This window comes from Callospermophilus lateralis, chromosome 9, assembly GCF_048772815.1.
Source record: "Callospermophilus lateralis isolate mCalLat2 chromosome 9, mCalLat2.hap1, whole genome shotgun sequence".
Classification (NCBI taxonomy): Eukaryota; Metazoa; Chordata; class Mammalia; order Rodentia; family Sciuridae; genus Callospermophilus; species Callospermophilus lateralis.
The window spans coordinates 75,865,611-75,890,416 of record NC_135313.1 but is presented as its reverse complement, the minus strand read 5'-3'; the positions used below and the strand labels follow the sequence as shown (position 1 = coordinate 75,890,416).

Sequence of the window (24,806 nt, the reverse complement as noted above, 5' to 3'; positions counted from 1 at the left end):
CTACAATGCAGCCACATCAATGTTTATAGCAGCTCAACTCACAATAGCCAAGTTATGGAAACAACCTAGGTGTTCTTCAATGGATGAATGGATAAAGAAAATGTGATACATATATACCATGGAATATTACTCAGCCAAGAATGAAATAATGGTATTTGCTGGTAAATGGGTGGGACTGGAGGCTAACCTGCTAAGTGAAATAAGCTAGTCTCAGAAAACCAAATTATGATTGTTCTCTGATGTGTGGACACTAACCCCAAACAAGGGAGTTTGGACAAGGGAATAGAAGAAATCCACTGGATTAGACAAAGACAAACGAAGGGAGGTGGGGGAGGAAATAGGAATGACAGTAGAATTAATTGGATATAACTTTCCTAGCCTTGTATTTGAATACATGGCCAGGGTAACTCCACATTATATACAACCACAAGAGTGGCATCCTAAATAAAATGTTATAGTCTATGTATATATAATATGTACATATAATTTGCCAAAATACACTTTACTGTCATTCTACTAAAAGGAACATAAAAAATGATAAACTCTTGTCTGCAGTTTTCTTTCTGTGGTTTTAGGTATCTGTGATCAAAGGAGTTGAAAAATATTAAATGGAAATTTCCAGAAATAAAAATTTATAAGTTATAAATTGCATATTGGTTCAAATATTGTGTGATTCTGCGGCATTCTTACTTAGGACATGAATCATTTCTTTGTTCAGCACATTCACACTGTGTTACTGCCCCTTTATCACTACTTAGTGTTGTTATCAGCTGGTCAAAATAATTGTTGACATTTTTCAGGGTTTGTGTCCAGGTGATGCACAAGAGAGACCATAATTTTCACATAACTTATTACAATATGACATTCTAATTGTTCTAATTTACTAGTTATTAATATCTTACTGGGCCTAATTTCTAAATTAAGCTTTATCACATATATATAGGAAAAAGCAGTATATGTAGGTTCTACAGTTTCAGGCATTTGCTGAGGGACCAACTGAACCTGCATTGCTGAATATCTAGATTGTTTTTAGTCATTATTATAAGTAATGACACAAAGAATAATTTTGTGCATTTTTATGCAAGAGTATATATGTAGGACAGTTATCTAGAAGTAGAATTCTGGATGAAATGATATATATGTGGTGTCGTTTTTAATAAATACACTACCAAATTGCTCTCCATAGAGATTTACCAGTTTAATTCCTCTAGCAGCAATGCATAAAGAATTTCTTTCTTCTTATCCTCAGTGTCAGAATTCTATCAGAGTTTTTAATTTTTGCCAGTTGATATTATGAAAATGATTTTCATAATATCAACTGGCAAAAATTAAATTTTCTGATGATTGATACTAAATTGACTTTTTTTTATGTTCAGTATCACTTAACTTCCTTTTCTATGGTCATATTCTTAGCTCATTTTTATATTGGAATCTTAGATTGCTGGTCTTTTTCTTACTGGTTTCTAGGAATTCTCTCATAGAAAAATTTTCCTTCATGCTGTAAGTTACAAATATGTATTGTATTTAAAACATTTGACATCCGCTTTGAGGTTTTTGCCATACATATTTAATTATCTCTTTGTGTATACAGTAAATAGTGGAATATATGGATTTTAAAAATTAGACCTTTTTCTGTCAAAGGCATGACTTTTCTGATGATTCTTTTCATACCTTTCTGTTTAGGGAAGAAAAAGCATAATTCATAATAATGTGTTAAAACACATTAGTGTGTTTTAGAATTTAGCATGGGACATTGGATCCATGTCCATTTTTGAATTACAGTGATGGTGAAAGAGAAGCTGGGAGGCAAAAATTACATGAGAGGCAATAAATTTAGCATGGGACATGGATCCATGGATCCATTTTTTTTTTTTTTTTTTTTTCCTTTTTCTAGGTGGTTACCACCGCATTGAATTAATACTGTTTGGGGTTTTTTTGTTTGTTTGTTTTTTGTTTTGGGGCGGGGGAATTGGTGCTAGGGATTGAACCCAAGGCCCTGTATATGCTAGCTCTACAACTACCACCTTCTCAGACTCTAATAATGTTTTTTAAAACATAATCTCTTTGACCCTTTTTCTAGATTTTGTATTCTGCTCCATTCTTTTGTTTATTCATATGCCAGTACAACTATTTTAAATATTTGAGGTCCTACAGTATGTTTCAATATCTGCAAGAATTTGGTTCCGTTTGACTATTACTGTTGACCATCTTAAAAACTTTAAGATTAGCATTTTTTCTTCCAAGAAAAAGTTAATGTTTTCAGTCTGAATTTTGTTGGTCTCTCTTAACATCTTGTTTGTTCAAAACAGTTATCACAGTCTATAATTATCTGTTATCTTTCTCCCTATTAGAATTATTCCATGAAGACAGTGATGTTTCGTGTTTCATTTATCACTTTATCCCTATCTCATAACATAGTAATGAACACATAATGGCCCTTGTATATATTTTGTAGAATAGATGAACAAGTAAATTAATTTATGAAGGAATTTTGAAAACTTGACATGCAAATAAAGCTGTATAGCTAATAAAGGGAGGTGGCCACTGACTGTGGACTTAAGATTCTCAACAAGAACAGATCATTGCCCTTTTAATACCCTTAACGGGTTATAATAGTATGTTAAAAAAAAAAAAAAAAGTATGTAAAAAAAAAAATTTTAGTATGTCTTGTCACTTTTTTTATACTTCATATTCTATTTCTCAATCCTTACCCCTTTCCTTGAGTTTACTGTAATACCATGCTTTTGACTTGATTTCTATGGGGTGAGGGAATACTGTTCTCAAATCGACTGCAAATAAACTGTTGTCTGTTATGAACTATTATTCCAACTCATTGGTAAACTGGGAGTCAACCTTTGTTTGCATATTGAGCAAGGCTGAAGAATCATAAGGTTTATGATTTTTATAGGAAAAGTTTGAGAAAGAGATACTCCAAAATTAATTCATATGTCAGAAGTACCTGGTGTAGAATGAATCAGTTAGTACTAATTAATAAAACATAGCAAGCTATGATTCATGAAGTTAATTAAAATATGTCAAGACATCTTAAGAGTGAAATGTTTTAATCATTTTTCCTATAGTCAAATTTTAAAAATGAAAGTATTATAGTAAGTTGAATTTGTTTCTCTATATAGTAAATTTAATTAAATATAATGATGTGACTTTTAATTGTTTTAATAACTTCTACTTTTGGTTTAGTTTTTATTAAGGTCAATCTCTTATTATAATATCTGTTACACTTAATCAAAGACCAGAAATCTTCTGAACATGAAGACACTTGTTTAATTAAAATTGTTATAGTGTTAATAATTTTAAGTTTCCTGCTCTCTCTTCCTTCCCATAAAGGATTCTGGACTCTACTTATAATATCCCTAATTGCTGGATTCTCCTGTTGCAGCTTTTCTTGGACAGTTACATATTTTGATTCTTTTGAACCAGGAATGTTTCCTCCTACTCCTCTTTCACCTGCCAGGTTCAAGTAAGTATTCCTAGGTTTTTGTTGTTGTTGTTGTTGTTTTTTAATCCATTCAAATTTTGTTAAAAATACTAAAATAGATATATTGAGACTCTAGTCTTTGTGATTTACAAATCACACAGATTTTTCAGCTTGTAGGCTTACCTGTTAGATAAATAAAGAATATTTTAAATGCCATATCTAGATAATGCAGTTTTAAAAAATGAAATCCAAGGAATTATCTAAGAACTGAGGGGACTTTGGTAGATATTTGTTTCTCTTGGAGAGAATTTTATTAGAAATAATTTATGAAGTCAAAATAAATGTCAACAATTTGTTTTAAAAGATTCACATATAAATGGTCAAACTTAAAACACAAAACATTTAAAAATTGGATTGGAGTTTTCCTCAGGATTTAAACTTTGTGTAATAATTCAGAAACAGGCATCTATGGTACCCAGTTTATAGTTCTAGACCAAATTGTGTGCTTTTTATAGTGGATTAGTATTAAATTTCTTTGGTCTGTATTTTCTGTGTTTCAGAAAATTTTAGGAAATTCGGTAGACAGTAATTAATCCAGTTTATTCATGCCAGGAAAGCTCTAGTTTTAAATATTAATTCCCAAATAAGAGCATCAAACATCTCTAGTTTTTTCTATATGTTGTTATTATAGTTGTTCCTATTGTTATTACTACCAGTTCAAGCCCACCTGTTGAATAGGTTGTAGATATAAGAGTATGCATTTGAGATACTCTGTAAATGTGAAGCTATATTAATGATAGTTATTAATAATCATTGGTATAATTGGTTTTCTTTTTTTAATATTTTTTTAGTTGTTGATAGACCTTTATTTAATTTATTTTTATGTGGTACTGAGAATCGAACCCAGTGCCTCACACATGCCAGGCAAGTATGCTACTTCTGAGCCACAGCCCCAGCACACTTGATTTTCATTATTAGTAAACTTTCATATTTTTCTACCATATAAAACTGTGTTTTAAAAATTTTGACTTTTTGAAATTTTATAGGAATAGTAGTTTAGGGTTTGTTTGTATGTATTTTAAATGTTTTAAATCCCTATAAGTAAAAATTATATAATTGCAAATAAATATAAGAGTTATCCCTAATAGTGCCATACAGTTCTTTAGTTTACACCATTCAATTGCAAAGTTTATTTTGCTGAAAGATAAAGAGTTCAGTTGAAATTTATATTCTTTGCTGCCTATTGAATTCATTTTATTTTAATAGGTTATTTTAATAAGGGTTATGAGTCTCTTATAATAGACTTATAAGTTACCCAAACTCTTAATGTTGTTTTAAGTTCAGCTATTTAGTAGATCTTGCTACCTGGATTTCAGAAAGCATTTTTCACTCAGAGTGGTTAAAAAACTCCAGTGTTTAAGAAATTCATATCCACCAAGACTTGAAAACTTTATTTACTGTGTTTAATCCTTCACCAATTCTTGCATTTCAAATGTCATTGTAACAGTTCTTTGCCCTCTCAATGTTTTTGCTGTATTTATGGTTTGGGCCAGTATATTTGCCTCATTGGTCTTCCATCCTCCAAGCTTTTACTCTTGTTTGCCCTGTGTACTGCTATTTAAATACACACACACACACACACATAAACACACACTTGTTTGCCCTGTGTACTGCTATTTAAATACACACACGCCCGTACGTACATACACACACTCAGATCTGTCACAGTTCTCTCATTTTAAGTCTTCATTGACGTTCCTGTTGGCTTTAATATAAAGTTCAACTCCTAGGTATAGCATATCAATCCTTTCCTAGATGACCCTGCTCTACATTTCCAACTTCATATTCACTTATTTCCCCTGTGCACCCTATACTTAGTGACATATCTGTTTACCTTTGCATCTCCCAAATAAACTACGTACTTTTGAGATGTCGTGACTTTGCTCTTGCTGTTCTCTTTCCCTGGAATGTAATTTTTGCCCCTCAGCTTCTCTTTCACCATCACTGTAATTCATATGCCTGATAAATATTAGTGGTTTTGGAGGTTAGAGAAAATTATTTTGGTGCTTTCTTAAAGATCTGTCATTAACTATTGGTATTTAATTTTTAAATTTTTTGTTTTTAAATTTTTACTACTTAATAACCAGTAATAAAAGGCCTCTGTTTTCAGTGTATTTATTAGTCATTTAATTTTAATATAAGATAGTATCAGATCACAGCCTTAGATTATGTACGTGTTAGTATAGCCCTAAAAAGTTTTAAAATATACACACAAAATAATATTTTAATGTTTATTATTTTTTATATGTAAAAATTAATACAAATGTAAGCAAAATACAAAATATATTACTTGTATTTTATACAAATATAGTTTGTATATGTGTATGTGCACCCACAAAAATAGAAATGAAATTGTTTGATACTGAAAACACTGCCCTCTAGTGTTTGTGGAAAATAACGCAACTACTTCAGAAATGTCAGAATAAGTATATATTCTCTTTGTCACCAGTAGAGTGAGTCCTTGTTCAGGGAAATAATCTCTCTCGTAAAAGCTGAAATCTTGACTTTATTTTCTTAGAAATCAGATTTTTGCATTTCATTAATATTCAATATCATATTTTTGTAAGAATATAACAAGCTATGTATTATCTTACTGTCTAAAATAAATGATGCTTTTTTCCTGCTTATATAATTCTGGTTTTTATTGAAAAACTCAGAAGAAAAAAATTAATGTAAATATCCAATAATTAAGGACAGTTATTATCATAATTTTATGTTATATCTTTCCATTTTCATGTTTGTTTTAAAAATTGAAATTGGATCATAGTGTATATATCATTTAGTAAGATGGTTTAAAAATTATGTCTTATTGGTTTATTAAAATATTGATTTTTAGTTATCTTTTGTAGACTAAAGTATTTGTACTTTAAAAAAAGAAAGAAAGAAAAACTAATTCTGGGAGAAAAAATCAAGTAGACCACATTTACTATGGTTACTAGTTATGTTATCCTGAAACATAAACTCCTCAGGAGAGGCAAAAATAACACATTGATATTTACCAAATATTACTGAAGAACTTAAGTTATCAATTTGGATTGTTAATTTATTAGAAAAGACTGAGATTAGAAATCCACTTTTATATTTATTTAATTTTTTCATGTTTTATTCTGTATTTATTAACTGTACCTTAGAAACTTTCACTTTTACCAAAGAATGAAAACTTAAGGAAATATAAACTAGTTACAGAAAGGAGTATTTTCAGACACATACTTAATGGACTTTGACAGACATGTATTTCAGAAGGATGGTTCCATGCATTTGTACACTTTGCTGAGTTTAAAAGATACTACAGTGTCACATATTTGAACTTTTCTATTAGTCAAACATCAGTTTTTTTGTATATTGGGTATAATATACCTCTAAATTATGTATAGGGCTTTGTTTTAGTTGTTACTGAATATCTGTAAAGTTAAAAGAGAAAAAGTAAGTTTACATTCTTTGCAGTATCTAAATAGATTACATTAGGTTGTAATTCCTACCCTCTTTTTTTTCCCCCTCTACTATCTAGTCAATATCTCCAGTTCAGTTCTCCAATTTTCCTTCTTCATTTATTGGGGTTGTCAGTGGTTTCCAGGCATAATCATCATTCCACATTATAATTATCTGCTTTACTTAAGAGTGTCTAGATTAGTGTTTCCATGTATATAACCTAGCCATGTAAAAAATACTGCATACAAAGAGAACCCAGAGCTGTAAGTAATCTTGGGTATCATTCTTTGAAGGGCCAGTGTCAGGACTAGAAAGTTGTCCCCTGGGGAAGAGTTAGATACAAAATGTGCCTTGAGGCTGCATTTTCCCTAATGAGCACATTTTTTAAAGTAAAATTTTGGAAGTTTTAGTTGGAAAGGTCTTAGAAATGGAAACAAAGGTCTTAGGAGTAGAAAGATCTTAGAAGCTTCCATTAAAGGTGAGGGGGAACCAAGTTCTTCCTAAGCCACTCATAGATGTTATCATTAGTTTATTTCTACCAATTTTTAACATATGAAGAAACTGAGTCCCAGGAGTTGAAGTAGCTTACATAAAGTCAAATCTTGAAAGTCAAGTCTTCTGTGCAATTACTTGCATACAAGCTAGCTGGTACCTGACTAGATAATTATTGTTATGTTTACAATAACCCATCTTTGCATTATGAAATGAATCAATAGAAATTTTACTGAAAAAATAAGAGGCAATGCGAGCTTTTTCTGTGGTAATGTTGTTCCTGCAATGTGGCTAAATCCAGTAAAAGTCTCTCAAAATTTCACTATTTTTTGTCATCTTCATTTTTTTTATTTCCAGCAATTACCACTATACACTTGCCACTTGAGACTGCACAGGTTTCAGTTTACCTGTGCACAGTGCTCCATCTAGTGGTAAAATTATGTATCTACAGGTTTGTAGTATTAAAAATAAACACCCCATTATTGAAAGTCCTATCCATGGTACAACTATTATTTTGTAGTCTAGCAGTAAATTTAGTGGAAAAATTGTAATGTTAGGGATGAACATATAAAGCATAGTGTTTTTGTAATGTCAAAATATTTAGTTATACTAATATGAAATAGGTTAATGAATTTTTTACCTCAGTACTTTTTGTGTAGAGGTAAAAACACTAATCTAGACACTCTTAAGTAAAGCAGATAAGTTAATGAGGTTGCACTGCAGTCAGTAGTGATAATTATGAAAGTCTTAATACAGACATGAAAAAAATGCCCATATTTAAATTAGTCATCAAATTTAGCAGCCTATAATCCTATGACTTTTGGGCTAAGACATTAATTTTGTAGGGTTACAAAATTAGAGTAACCTGGATTTTCCAAAATAAGCCATTCTTAGTAAGTATAGTTAGTTTATTTATTTTAAATCCAGAGTTAATTGTATAACCTAAACATTCAGAGTAAAGTGGCAAGCACCCCTAGCATTTAGTAATTTCCTTAGTAATTAGCTGAAATCATTGTGAAGCCAGTTACCAGTTACCTGGGAGCTTTTTATGTTACTAAGATAAAACTGTTACTTTAAACTATAGATACCCATACAAACTTACAAGTAGAAAAATGCTTATATTTAACGTTATAAGGATGGGCTAACTCTATTATGAAAATCGAGTGCTGGTAGAAATTTCAAATTTCAAGTGCATGCCAAGCAAAGGTTACATAAGTAAGATTGCTGATGAATTACATATTTATCATTTTTATTCATTTTATTTGTTGTTTTAGTTATACATAGTAGTAGACTGTATTTTGACATATTATACATGGATTATAACTTCCCATTCTTGTAGTTGTACAATATGTGGAGTTACACTGGTCATGCATTCATATGTGATTATAGGAAAGTTATGTCCAATTCATTATACTGTCTTTCCCATCCTTACCCCACCACCCTGACTATTGTGAGTCTCAGAGAGAACATTCAGCCTTTGGTTTCTTGGGATTGGCTTATTTCACTGATAGCTTTCAATTCCATTCACTTACTGCAAGTGCCATAATTTCATTCTGCTTTATGTCTGAGTAATATTCTGTTGTGCATATATATGTACCATGTTTTCTTTATCCATTCATTACTAAAGGGCACCTAGGTTGGTTCCATAGCTTAGCTATTGTGAATTGAGCTGCTGTGAACATTGATGCCACCACCTCACTATAGTATGCTGATTTTAAGCCCTTTGGGTACATGCCAAGGATAACTGGGTCAAATGGTGGTTCCATTCTAAGTTTTCTGAGGAACCTTCATACTGCTTTTCAAAGTGGTTACACCCTACCAGCAATGTGTGATTGTACCTTTTTCCCCACAATTTATTGTTACTTGTATTCTTAATAATTGCCATTCTGAGTGGAGTGAGATGAATTCTCAGTAGAGTTTTAATTTGCATTTCTTTAATTGCTAGTGATATTGTGAATCGAATATTTGAATCCAGGACTTAGCTAATTGAATCACTTATTGAGTCTTTCTGAAGCATGGATGAATTGTTTTAGAAAGATCGCCTTTGTACTTCAAATGCGTCTTGAGTAATCATATATATGCATTTTTTTAGAATGAGGAAGACATAGTTGTGTGTTCATTTCATTAAAAAACAGCTTTAAATTCACCATTTTATATTTTAAAGACATTTAAAATTTGGTATCCAATTTTTAGATGTGTTATTGGTTCTATTTATGGCTTATTTTATATGGGGTTCACAAAGTACAAGGAAACTATAGTTATGCAGTGTTAATGATTTCTAGGAATGTGCTAAGGTAAAGAATGGCATTGTCTTTTCACAAAAACCTGCTTAAAATACAATTTACATAGAATCAGTTTAGCAATCATCTTGTTCTCCCAACCAAAACTGATATTTTAATACACTTAGAAAACACATGCTTTTAATTTAATTTTTATATAATTTGATTAGTTGTATCAGCCTTATTTTTCAAAATATACATGTATTTCCTTACAATGCTATCCAGAATCTACAAAATAAATTAGAAATGAGAAAGAAAAGAGAACATGTTGATTTGTTTGAATTCCTTTTTCGTAAATTATTTTATACCCTAACACATGTGATTTACCCGTTTACATGTGTTACTTCCTATGAAGCATTCTGTATGTGATTAGATGCTGAGATATTTGAATTTCCTTGGCTTTTGTGTGTGAATGTGTTTTTGTTTTAACTGCAGTTGTAGGGGGCAGCAAAGAACAGAAAATTCCATGTGAATTTTCTGAAAAAATTAGCACTTAGGATTGACATTATTATAATAATCTTTTTTTATACAACTTCACTTTTTTTAAAAAATGTATCATTAGGGTTTCTATCTAACTTCTTGCTCTACACATTGAAGGTTAAGAAGATAGAGAACAGATAAAATAGTAAAAGCATAATAGAAAAGTGTTGTAGATTCTTATCTTGGACAGTAATACAAGCCTGGGAGGTCAAGAAAAGTGGGTGTTTTAGTATTTAAATTAGAAGTTTCTTTTTCAAGCACACTAAATTTAACTTTAAGCACAGTAAATTGACTCTTCCGCTCTTTCATACACATTTTGGAGAGCTGCCTCCTTGTTGAATAAGATTCTTTATTGCCATGAACTAATGAAACAGATGTCAGATGGCTAATTGCAGTTGGAGAGAAAGGCTACTGACAAGAGATAGATCATGAACTTGGCTGTAATATTTGAGTATCATGAAGTTTCATTATCTAGGTAGTGTTTGGAGCTACCACTGCAGTGCTATTACTATTAATGAATATATTGATGGTACTGTGCTGCAGCTTTTGGAAATCAAGGGTTAAAATACATTCATGTCTTAAAATGTTTTATAACTGTTCTGAGTGGAGACATACATAGATGTAACAAAATCTTTCAGGAAATTGTATTAACTATCCTTGGTTTTTCTTATTTTTGTAACTTGATATAAATATATATCTTTATAGCTATTGAGGGTTTGCTTTGTACCTGTTTAACATTGTCCTTGATATGTTGTTTATGGTGTGTTATTCATAAGATGTTGAAAAGATATAGGTGTCCACAAGCACAAAATAGTCCTGATGAGAAATACCTGAGAGTACTTAGTGATTTTTTTTTTTAAACTTGGAACCCTTTCTGTGTATTCAGCAATCTTTGTAGATTATGAGAGGTAGCCTGTTATATTAAACAGGACTTTGAAGTCCAAAAAGGTAACTTCCAAATCTTGCCTACCCCATAAACTAGTAGAAAGAATTTTGAGCAAGTGAGTCACTGACTAGTATAGGTTTACTAGATAAAGGCAACAGATGTCAGATGCTAAAGCTGGCATTGTAATGGTGCCAGACCCTTTTTTCTTTTCTTCTCTTCAGATTTTTCAAGCTGGAAGTCTGACTATAGCCTAACATGGATTGTCTTTTGTCCTTTTTAGTGTAATTGTTATTATCTTCTTCTACTCTTTTTTTATTCTTTGATACTTAGGTATGCTTTCTTTTCTTAAGTAATGCTGATAATAGATAGTAGTGATTTTTAAACTTTATTCTTGGCAAAATAAAATTTTGGCAGCACTGTTTCAATTACCTCCTTTAAGGAAAAAAAAAATTTTGACAGACTCATAAAATATTAAGGCCTGGAAATCTCATTTTTCTTATAATTTTTTTTTTTTACTGTTTGCCCTGAATTCCTGACTAAGAATTTTATGTAATCTGGGTCATGGTGTCCAGCATTAGTTAGCTGTCCTCAGATTTTCTACTGTAACACATCCACAAGTGAATAAAGTTACATATCTAACATTCTTTGCAACTGAATGCACTGCTACATGGGTAAAATAAACCATAACGAGCAGTTTCATCCAACCAGATACACCTTCATTCACTTCTCTCTTAGGGGTTTCAGGGAATTTTAGGACAATAAGATATTTGAAATATGTACATACATATTTCATTTGAAGAATTTCGCTTATCTGTAGGATTCTATTGTCCCCATGGGCCATTATGATAGTTAACATTGTGCTGGCAAAGCATAGGATTGGGCCTCAAAATTCATGTTGGTAGAATAAAGACTTCAGTGTATATATGGAAAAATCATTATTATAGAATTAAGACTATTAGTGAATATAGAGTCTATGCAGACCTTCTGGTATAGAAGAGGATGTATGATTAGAGAAGATAGCAGTATTGTCTGATGCCTATTGCTTTAACTAGATGACATTGTAACTAGGAAACAAAATACAATGTTAACAAAAATAAAGTATTTTTTAAAAAGGAGGAAATCTTTCAACTTGAAAATTTGAGTTCTATAATAACATAGCTTACAGGTGTGCAGATTGATGAATCAACTTGTTCTATAAAATGGGGGGTTCTTGAACCCATATTTATTTGTAAGGTAAATTAGTACATATAGGGCCAATTGGTGAAAATATTTACCATCATCTCCTATTTATGAATGATGCATTATAGTTTATATGTGTATGCATTTATAATTTTTCTTCACTTATTGCATCTTCAAAGTAAATGTTTATCCAGATAATCATTTCTTCAGTTTTATAACACCTGGAAGTCAAGAGCTAGAAGTATAGTGCAGTGATAGAGCCTAGCATGCATGAGACACAATTTAAACAACAACAAAAAACCCTTGAAGTCAGTATATACCCATATTTTTGATACCTTTGTACTTTAATAACATTTTCTGTTTCTTAGTAATAAAAATTCCATTGACATTGCTTGAACAATGACTGATTTGAAATTTCTTATTTTTTATAATTATAGACTAAATCCATGATCATTATAAGTCAGCACAGAATAATATAACTGAAAATGAAAGGTTGCAAAATTTTATTTTAAATAACCCTCGGATAACTATTTAACAGTCTAGGGCTATACCAGTAGACTTTAAAAAGCTCATGCAAATCAAAATAGTTCTATTTTTACAAAAGTATGATCTTAATATAAGACTTTTTAAACTTTGGGGCTAGCATTTATGGAAACTTAAAAAAAATTTTATTTTATTTGTCCTTATTTTATGCTGAGTTTATTTCCATGTTTTATATATATATATATATATATATATAGATAGATAGATAGATAGATAGATAGATATATTTTTTCTTTTTTTTTTTTCCCCCCTTTGGGATATCTTTTTATTTTGTGCAACTGGTTTAGGAACAATTTCTTTTTAGTAAGGATCATCTCACTGTAGCAAGGGGAATTCATGTATGAGTTAATCTGACCATGAGCTCTGTAAGTTTGGCAGCACATCTTGGGTACTGTGTTTACCTGGATATGTTCAGTGACCAGAGGACATCGTCAGCATTATTCTGCATTTCTGAGCATGTGTAGCAAAAAATTAGCACTCTTTTTGAGCCATCAATCCTGTATCTAGCCCCACTGTTTGGTTATAATTTCATGGGTGTTCTTAAAGTAAACATGAAGATTTGAACCTCTTCATTTGTATGATTTAGGAGATTTTCTAGGTCAGGAGAATAGTGAACTATTTTCACAGATCATCTTAGACTGCTACAGAACAAACTGTGAATTAGTTTTTTAAAACATTACTTTTATTAAATTATTCCTGTGATATTTTCTTAATTCCAGCTTATTTCATTGTGGTATACGTCAAAGAATGACAATTACTTTTGTAACCTTTAACAGAGAGCTTATGAATATATATATATGTACATGTGTGTGGTTTGTGTGTATGTATATTATTTGAAATAACTTACACCTTGATAAATTGTATTCCACCCAGATAAAATCTGGTAAACAATATGATAATTTAGATTTTATTCTTTAGCATTTCATTCTACAAAATATTTTGCCATTTTTTCCTAACATGCTACTTTGAAATACAAGTACACATATTCATACACAGTTTATCAATAGCCTGTCCTAGCAATGTGAATAGGATAGATAAGAGAGAAGGATGGGAGAAATTTTTTCTTTTCTTTTTTTCTTTTTTCTTTTTTGTACTTGAGATTAAACCAGGGACACTTAACCACTAAGCCACATTCCCAGCCCTTTTTAATTTTTTTTATTTTAAGACAGGGTCTCACTAAGTTGTTTAGGGCCTCACTGAGTTGCTGAATCTGGCTTTGAACTTGAAATCCTCCTGTCTCAGCCTCCTGAGTTGCTGAGATTACAGGCATGTGCTGCCACACCCAGCTGAAAGAAATTTTTGTTCTGTTTAGTCTCATAACTGATTTCTTACTTGAGTTACCTGTCTTGTAAATTTTTTTTAAGATGTCAACATCCACTATTTAGGAACATGATGATAAAGTAAAATTAGAAGTTTCTTTTTCAAACACTAAATTTAATATTGAGCACAGTGAACTCTTCCACTCTTTAAGTTCTGTAGGTATTTATTTTTTTAAACTATAGTAACTTTGATGGCTTCATATAGAAAGTAATTGGTTTAGATTTCTGAAGAGAGACGATCTATTTAGAAATCTTGCTAATTCATATGTTTCCAAATAATGAACATGTCATTTACTTTGAAGCTTTTAGGTTCACCAGAAGATCTAGCTAAAATTAAAGATTTTGATCCAGTGTGTTTGGGGTGAGGCCTGAGATTCTGAATTTTTAGGAAATTCTCAGATGATATTGGTAAATATTGGTGTGCAGACTACCCTTTGAATAGGAAGATATTAGACAGAAATTGGCAAGCTCTTTCTGTAAAGTGCTAGATGGTAAGTATTTTTTATCTTTGTGGTCTTGCTCTTAATTTCTCAGCTGTGCCATTATAGGACTAAAGCTGCCAATAGACATAAGACTGTTGCAATAAAACTTTAGTACAGAAACAGTTGATAGGACACATGGGTCTTAGTTTGCCAACACCTGCTATAGAAGACTGTTATGAAAATGAATATCCCTTACAAAAGGTTTCTAATTATTGGTCAAGAAATATAGATGTAGCTGGGCATGATGGCACAAACCTGTAATCCCAAGCCTCTCAGGAGGCTAAGGCAGGAGGATTGCAAGTTCAAAGCTAGCCTCAGCAAAAGTGAGGTTTATTTATTTAGAGACACAGTGAGACTGTGTCTCTAAATAAAATACAAAACAGGGCAGGGGATGGGGATGTGGCTCAGTGGTTGAGTTCAACCCCTGGTATTCCTCACCCCCAACACACACACACACACAAAAATAGATGTGTATATTAGCCAAGGAACAACAGGGTCTCATTTTTTTTTTTTTTTTGATAGTCCCATCCTAGTTGGTTAATTTTGTAACTGAAGTATAACCACATTTCTAAAAATCAAATTTTAATATCATAAAACAAATAATTATTTCATACCTAGTTGAAAAGCTGGCTGAAATTTGAGTTTTAATGAATAAATGATAATACAGTACTAGTAACTCATCTAAAGGCTTCCTATTAGAAGAAGCAGAAAAACTTACAATGTATATAACAAAGTAAATATGACAAGTTATTTTACTCACTTCACTTTTCCTTTTAGATTGTGGGTCAACAAAAAGTGCCTTCGTTGCCAAATCTGAGAAGTGTTTTCTGGGGTAAAAAATAGAGTAGGAGTCATAAATTAGTGGCAAAGACAATGATTTTAATTGAAATATAACTATCATAAAACCATTTTGTCACAGTTGTTATAAACTTTACCCATCCTTGTAAAAAGAAAAAAATGTTAAGTAGCTCAAGATCTCAAATTCATTCTGAAATAGTCCAAGGCCTACAACATGCCATAGAAAGAAGATAAAACAGTTGAAATCATTCAAAGCTCCAAATAACTAGAATTTACAACTTCATTGTCTGAACTAAAATCTCAGCTATCATGTTCCATCTATTGATCTATCCTTCTGTATCCCTTCCCACTTTTGTGTGCGTGTGTATCCATTCAAAATCCCCATGTCAAACTCTTAGTGGACTTCACTTCCGGTTTCACCAAGATGTCACCTATTCCCTTCACCCTTTCATGATTATTCACTTACCTTCTGTCCTGATCTGTCATTTCACTTGCTTCTCTTAGAGAATGAATTATTATACTCCCTATTGAAACATAATTTTATACCTATGCTTCAGATCTTACTATTCCCTTCTCTCCTGTTGCCTTATTCATGTCTTCAAAATTTCCCTTTGTATCCAGTGTTCTTGTTAGGATAGTTTTTAACATCTTGTTTCTCCTATACTAAAGAAAAAAAAGGTTCATGCTTTTCCCTCCTTTCTTTCACATCAAAGAAGACTGAAGAAAAAAATTCCTGTCTCCCCATAGATTGCAGTTGCTACTATAGGTATATGCAGTCACCCTGCACTTAATTATTTTTCTCCTTGTGTTCACTACAGATCTCTTAATTATGAAATTGAATCTTTATTTCCCAATCTGTTGTTTGAAATGGTTTAACGTTTCTTCTTTTTTGAAATGCTTTTCTTTCTTTAATGCTATGTCATGCTCCTTCCTGCTTCATCTTTGGCCTCCCTGAAAAAATCTGATTTCTCATTACTGTTTCCTTTTGCTCTCTGGTAATTTTTACTGCAGTATCCTACTGATGTTTCCAGTTCAGTGTATCTAAAATTGATTTCATTGTTTCCCACTTCCCACCAACCTGTTTCTTTTCATTGGTTCCTTATGATGGATGAATGATATTTCACCCAGCCAGTAACTCAGTTCTTTGTTCTCCCTCAGCAGCTTCAACCAATTAAGGACCAAAAATAATGGCTGACATTTATTGTCCTAGTGAGTACATACTTAATCAGTTCCAGGCAGTCTAATAAGTACTTCTTAATATCATCTTTTTGTTGTTGTTTAAAAAATACTGATGAGAGGAATTTCCTCATTTTAAAGACGGAGAATGAGATTTTCAGGTAGGTTAGAATAGTCCTGTAAGTACTAGAATTATGATTAAACCTGGTAGGGAAAGAGTGTCAGCTTTTCCAAGTCCTTTTTTTATATCCATATCAACTTCCCATGTTTTTCATTGTCTCTTGCTTCTGTATTGTTTTGTTTAGAACTCTGAACCCCTCGTATTCAGTGTTTAAAAACTTGTCCTCTTCTGCAAGCTGAATGACTCCTTTAAGTTCCAGCAATGCTATCTGCCAGATTTTGAACACTTACTACCTTCTCTTATCTTGAAGGGCAATACTGATTCTTACTCATTTCCCTATCTTGATGTATTCATTTGTAAACCATGGTGAATGGAAAAGGACTTGAAAGTTAGAATTTTAGAGTAAAAACTAAGGGGTTAATGTAACAAATTCTTTTTCCTTCATGAGAGACAGCAAACGAGAATGGAAAAATATTTGCTTTGAAAGTCTAACCCTTATTTTCTTAAATCTACTGGTAAATTCATTGGAACACATAAAGGTACACCCTGTCTTCAACAATTTTTAATAAGTAATTTTTAGGACAGTATTGTATACTGTATATATTGTATATATTTTATACTATGAAGTTACATAATTTTTGTTTCTTAAAGAAAAGGAAATATTTTATAACTACAGTTGTCTCAGTATCTGCAGTGGTTTTGTTCTAAGACTGCACACCAAGACATAACAAAATTTATGAATGGTCAAGTCCGTTGTATAAAATGGCATACTGTTTGCATAAAACCTGTGTACATCCTCCTACAAACTTTAAACCATCTCTAGATTAGTTTTAATACCTATTACAATATAAATAATAAATAGCTGTTATGCTATATTGCTTAAACAATAAAAATAAAGAAAAAAAGTACATTCAGTTATAGACAAAATTCTTAAAAAACTTTCTATCCAAGTTTGGTTGAATCTGTGGATGTGGATATGGAAGAACTACTATAATTGAAATATAATGTTCTTTAGTGTTTTCTTTAAAATTTCAGGTTAAGGATAGGTGCTTTTGGTTCTAATTAAAAAACTGACTGGTAGTTACTTCAACCAAAGCTCGCATGACTTAAAATTCTTTAGGATTGGAGATTCCTTGTTTAGGAATAGAATGAGAAATAAAAGGCAACTCAAATGTCTAGAAGGAGAAATTAATTAGTATCAACTAGCTCATTTTGTCTCCTGCTAAGCCAGTCAGAGACACAGAAACAAATAGTAAGTTGATACTTAATATGAGCCTCTAATATAACTTCTTATTCTGGCCAGCATAGAGAACTTTATGCTTAAGGCAAGAATCAGTTGGTAGTGGAGTTAATTAATGTTTTAGATTACAAGAAGTCTGTCATAAAAGCATCTCTGATAAGTGATAAATACCTGTGAGAGAAAGGAAATGTAAGAATAAGTACAATATAGGAGTGAAGGTTCTGAGAAAAAGTATTTGGTATTTCATCACTGTAGAGATTTAGTTCAGATCAACCAAAGCTAGTGTAAAAATAATAAATAACCCAAAACATGAAAAGAGATCTGCTTGAATCTGTTGTTCTTAAAAAATTCTTTTGAACACAATTTATTTGGGACTTTTGGTAGTTGCTTATTCAATACATTAATTTGTGATTCAAAAGTAAGAGTATAAATTGAATTGCCAGTCATTGAATTTATTTGAATCTTAAATTTTAAATGTGTTCCATTAAATAAAATAATTAAGATTTAATTCTTTTATGATACATTCACTTTACAAGTTATTATTAAATACTAATAGAAATATATTACTAGAAATTAATTCTGTAGTACAAAATCTGGATATAAATAATTAAAATCTAGGTTCTCTAATGAATTAAAAAGGGAGAAGTGATTATGAACAAGTAGGAAAATGTTAATACCAAGAAAAATGCATATATACATAATACACATATGAGTAATTCTCCCATCCACCTTCTGGATTTGTTATTGAATTTACGTTATTGTTTGTTTTTTTGTTTTGGTTTGGGGACAGTTTAAGTTTAGGTGTTTTGCTTAGAAGAAAGTTGAAGTGAAGTCAGTTGAAAGAATTTTTTTTAATTCCTTCTTTAGCTAAGTTTTTTTCCTAACTATGCAGCTAACATTTCTTGATCATTTGTTTTGTGCCAGACAGCTGATCATCACAATCATAAAGGTAAAATTTCCACTTTACAGAGGAAGAAATTGAAGGTCAAACAGATAAATTGTTCTGTCTTCATATCTCTTGTAAGTGGTAAAGCTGCCACTCACCCAGATTTACTCTAGAGCTCAAGCTGTTCACCACTATCTGGGACCACGTACTTACTCCATTGTATATTTTTATTATGGAAAGGAATCCTTTGGAACTAGAACAAAATAGTGCCTTTTCTACAATTCATCTTTTAAGATATGGGACCAGTTCTATTATAATGTGCTTTTCTTTGTAACTGCATTTACACAGTTATTTTATTCTTATTGAACAATGTTTCCCATTTATTTACATTTTCATTTCAGAAATGTATTGCAATAGAAAAGAAAGTCTAATAAATGTCACATTAGGATCCTAACTTAAGAAACATTTTATTTTTGTCATTGAATTCTTTCTCTATATTTCTACTTATTATTTTATTTGGTAAAACAAACTATCAGTTCTTAAAATTTTTTAATTACTATATTATATTAATTTTCATTATATCAGTGGGTCTTCTTGATTGACTTTTTGGGACTGAAATATTTGTATAATTAGATTCCCCATATCATTGTTCATTGAAAAATCAGATAATGTTAATCAATAGCCTATTTTAATTGGCAGAAAAAACAACTTACACAAGCATATAATCTCTTTGAAGTATTACTTATTCTGTCTCTGCTACTTGGAATAGTCATAGAAATTTAGAAGTATAGTGTTTGCTCACTTATATTTCGTATCCAGTTAACACAAAAGCATTTTGAGCAAAAGGATGTTTTAGGAAAATAAATGTGTACAATGTGTGTAGGTATGTGGAAAGAATGTCAACAACTTGGGAAGAATTCCATTGTGAATTGTTTTTTTCTGTCACATTCATATATATAAATTACAATAATTGTATCAATATTTCCCAAAATAGTCATGACATTTTGAAAGTTTTTTAAGCGTATTTCAGAGTCCTTGTAAATTTTGAAGTAAAATGCAAGGTCTTCAAAGTTAAATATTTTCGTTATATTGCTCTGAGACTGTGGGATTTATTTTCTTTTGTTTACCTCATTCAGTAATGTAATTCAAATTAGAAATCCATATGACATGACAAGAAAATCATATCAGCTTGTCAAGGCTAGGTATTATCTACCTACTTTTGTGGACTTCGCAGTATTAGTAATAATTCTGTAGTTTTATTTATTCTGGATGGGATTTTTTTTTTTAATTTTTTACTAGCAAGTTTTTCATGTTAGACATTATTACCTAGGAATTAAGAAATTATGATCATTTCACTTTATTGATCTGAATTACCCAAGTTAGTTTCCTAATTGAGCTTAGTCCCTTCCCTTTTCATGAAATTGTAGAAAAGCCAGTGACCAAAAAGTTCATTCATTTTTTGTCATGTATCAGTGTTTCTATTCTATTTTATGACTGAATTATATGCCATATGGATAGACCACATTTTGTTTATCCATTTGTTAGTTGATAAATATTGGGATTGTTTTCACCTTTTGACTGTTATTAATAAGTTGCTATGAACATTTAAGCAGAACATTTTGTCTGAATGTGTTTCATTTCTATTGGGCATATACCTTGTGGAACTGCTGGCTCATAATGCTTAATTGTTTAAAAAAAATCTCAATTATTTCCTACATCTACATTTCCATCAGCAATATTTGAGTTCCAGTTTCTCTTCATGCTCATCAGTACGTGTTTTCTTTTTTAAAAAATACCATTCTAGTAGATATGAAAGTGGTTTTAATTTCCATTTCCATATGATTAATGGTTTTGAGCATCACCAGTTTACATGTGCTTGTTGGCTCTTTGTGTATCTTCTTTTCAGAAATGTCTATTCAAATTCTTTGTGCCCTTTTTAGAATGGATATTTTGTCATTTTCTTATTTTTTAGTTCTCGGCGGACACAACATCTTTGTTTGTATGTGATGCTGAGGATCGAACCTGGGCCGCACGCATGCCAGGCAAACGCGCTACCGCTTGAGCCACATCTCCAGCCCTCATAGTGTCCTTTGAAACAAAATGTTTTTAGTTTGATGTAGTCCAGTTTATCTTTTTCTTTAGTTCTGATTGCCTTTAGTGTCAGTACCAAAGAATATGTTTTTTTCAGGTCAAGATTTTACCTGTGTCCTAAGAAGTTTATAGTTTTAGTTATTTTATTTAGATCTTTAGTTCATTTTGAGTTAATATTTGTATACTGTTTTAAATAGAGGACCAAATTCATTCTTTTGCATCCAGTTGTCTAGTACCATTTGTTGAAGAGTGTTCTTCCCCTTTAAGTGGTCTTGACATCTGGAACCTTAATTGACCATAGGGTTTATTCCTGAGCTTCCAATCCTATTTCATTGGTCTCTATGCTTATTCTTACTAAGGATCTCTGTAGTTTTATTGTAAGGTTTGAAATTGGAAAGCATAAGTCCTCCAACTTCATGAAGATAGTTTTGCCTATTTGGGTAATATTTAGTCATCATTTATTGAAGATGTTAAATTCATTAATTGAAGGTGGTGTTTTCATTACAGTTGTGTCAATTTAAAACTCCTATACTAGGAGTAGATGTAGGGTTTTTACAAAAGAGAACTAGGATGCCTTCAGGCTTTACTAACAGAACCTCAGTGACCACGTATTAGAGTTATAGAGAAAAATCATGCCAGTGGTTGTCTGTGTGTTATCCCAAAAACAAAAATTATGTTGGATAGTTTGAAGAAAGACTTTAAAGAAAGTGATTCCTTAAAGATTTAAGTTTCTTGCTTAGCAGTAATCTTTGACAATTGCTACGTGTTCCCAGTTAGAATATGTGGGGGTAGGGTGCAGAATTTTAGGTGGTAGGAAATCTAAAAACCACTGCTCTAGAGCATTTTCTTTTTTTTATTATTATTATTTTTTCTTTTTTAGTTGTTGATGGACCTTTATTGTATTTATTTGTATTTGGTTCTGAGAACCGAACCCATTGTCTCACGCATGTTAGGCAAGCGTGTTACCACTGAGCCACAACCCCAGTTTTAGAGCATTTTCTTTATTGCTATTAAATGCTTTGCTTGCCTAGTAAGGGTCTCTGAGCATTTGAACATGCACATATTAGTAAAATTCAGTTATACCAACATCATAGGTATCAGTTTTTAATAAACTGAACTTTAGAAGTGTTTCTATTTTTGAGTCATTGCTAAAGTCACAAACTAGTTACATAGAACAATTAACTTTGGAAACTGTTTTTTTGTTTACCTTCATTTTGTGGCATTAATTTAAAAGTTTCCTGAGTCATTACTAATTTTTTTTTACATTGAGTGATATTTCTATTTCATAAATTAGGTTTCTGTTCCCTGTCTATGCATATTTAAGGAATTCTCTTTTTTAAGGGGGCAAAGCATTTAAGTACCTATTTTATCATATTGTAGGTAATATAAATAGGTAGATTAGCCTTTAGTGTCATATGAGAAGAATCTTAAACTAACTGTAGTTGAGAAAGGAAAGATTGAGTGGAAAGAGTAAATAACAACTCCCATGGAGCAAAACAGGGAACAGTCAAGAAGTGTCTGGGTCTTCTGTAGCCTCAGATAAAGGCAAAGGGGTTGTTATTTGAAGAGTGTATCACCTTCATACTCTGCCACATATCTTGTGATACTGGAGTTATTAGTATGAGGTGCTCTTCAGGTATTAATTTAGATGTGTTTCCCTGTTGGGTCTCTTCTTAGGAAAGGAGGAAATGATGTGGATATGATGACTTTCTCAGTCCAAGCCTCTGGTTGTTAGTTTTGACTTTTTTTTTTTTCTTTTTTTTTTTTTCCGCTTCTGCAAGTACATCTTCCTGTATTTTCCTCAGTTTGGTGTGCTTCAATGATAAAGGGATTTTGCTTTTACCTTCTGACCCCAATTGGACATTATCTTCTTTTCTTTTTTTAGTATGTCTCATCCTTACTGGATTAGTGGGAAGAATTCTAAGAAAGAATGGGTAGTAAGTTTGTTAAAAGATAGAAGAAACAAATGGTAGAGTATATGGTGCATAGAAAGTTCTCAAGCTAGTTGTCACTCAGAGTGATCATAAATAAGAAATTTGTCTACTGGTGTTTAGGAACTCATTGGAAACCGCATCAGTTAAGTAAGAACTGAATGTCAAAAGATTTCATCTGAACCAGTCACATGGACATAAGCCCAAAGAGAAAGTAGTTTCTTCATATAATCCTAAAATGGTAAAAACAAGATAAATACTTGAAATAATATGTATTTTAATTTAAATCTAAGTGAGAACAAGAGAACAGGGAAAGCAATCCTAATTGGTGCATGAACATGTTTATAACAATTTACACCTTATAATTATGTTATGACTTTATAAAGTGACTATGAAACTCAGTAAAAAAAAAAACTATGGAGATCAAATTCAGCATTTTATTCTAATACATTGAAACAACCTTATTTGTTAATTAGGACAGTTTTTGACTTAGAACTTAAGATTTGTTACCCACTGCTAATCCTGCAAATGTCCAGTATTATTCTTTAACTTGTGTATTCATAAACATTCACGAAATATAGTCCTAGGTCTTGAGCATTTTCAATAAAAACTGTCAGTATTTCTCTTATGCCAAATTCCATGTTTTCTAATTTGTGTTTTTCCTTTTTCTCTAGGAAACTGACCGGACATTCTTTCCACATGGGCTATAGCATGGCAATTTTGAATGGCATTGTAGCTGCTCTTACTGTGGCATGGTGCCTTATGTGAAACCACACTGGAACGATATTTTGGCAAAATTGTGATAATTTTGTAATAACAGAAAAAAAAAACATCGCCTGCTCAGAATACTAAGAAGTCATTTTATGGTTCAGATACATATCATAATCGTCATCATCATGAAGGACCTTTTAAAACGTCATTCTGGAGTCTAGGCATTGAAAATATCTTGAATATTAAGTTTCGAGTACTTTTTAAAAGTATAAGATTCTTACCTCATTCTTTTACTTTTGTTTGTGTGTTTCTTATAAAATTTAGAAAACATTTTAATGGAAATCAAACTTGGACACTTGAATACAGGATAATGCCTACCTTTCCATGTACATATACTACAATTTTGCTAAGAAATACTGATTGAGATAGAAATATTTCTTTCTTACATATTACATTACAAAAACAAACTGTCTACTTTCCTGACATTTTATAGAAGCTACTTTTAAATAAAAATATTTAGTTTTTGATATTCATATAATAGAAGGTGCATTTATATCTTTTATGAGGCATAGTTCCTTATGTTTTTTTAACATATTTTCCTACTACATTTTGAATCTACATTTTTTTTTTAAATTATTGCATCTAGACAACTTTAAATGTTATTTCTTGGCTTGTGCAAAACTAATACCTGCCATTTATACTAAATATTTTTGTCTGAAAGTAATAAGCACATTGATGTAAGTTTAAAATTAAATTTATTTGTAAAAAAAAAAATACTGAAAAGATAAATTATTTCAGTCATTAAACTATTAAGAATTCGAAACTATTCATTGTTTCTATTTTCCAACATTTTACATATTTATCTTGTTGTAAATATGGTTACTTCATCAGAACTTATTTTGTTTTTAATAAATGAAAATCTGAATTTTTTGTATGTAGAAATACTTGAATTAGTATATTTTTTAATCTCAAAAATTTAGTTACCAAAGTCGAAAGACTATGTGTGTGTAATAAAACTATATTTTATATAGATATATCTGGATTATGTAATTATATACTTTTGCTATTTAAATGCTATCCAATAATTGTTTGTTTTGTTTTGTTTTCATAACAGTTAAGTCTTAATTGTTCCCTTTCTTACTAAACATTTAGAAAACCATCTCAATTTTAGAAAGGTGAATGATTTTTCAAAGATATTTTCCCTGGCCATAGGAAACCACGTGTAATCAAACTGCTTATTTAGGCTAAGTGAAATGAATATGAGTAC

The 24,806-nt window shown here is 31.1% G+C and overlaps 1 protein-coding gene across 1 annotated transcript in view; it reads left to right on the top strand.

Annotated features, from left to right (window-relative positions):
- Positions 1–24,265, top strand: part of Arl6ip6 (ARF like GTPase 6 interacting protein 6) — a 35,413-nt gene extending 11,148 nt beyond the window's left edge. Inside the window, exons 3-4 of the mRNA XM_076866436.1 lie at positions 3,346–3,478; positions 23,503–24,265. Coding sequence (XP_076722551.1) covers positions 3,346–3,478; positions 23,503–23,596 — 227 coding nt within the window. The 3' untranslated portion in view covers positions 23,597–24,265. The remainder of the gene's footprint in view (positions 1–3,345; positions 3,479–23,502) is intronic.
- Positions 24,266–24,806: the final 541 nt, after the last annotated feature.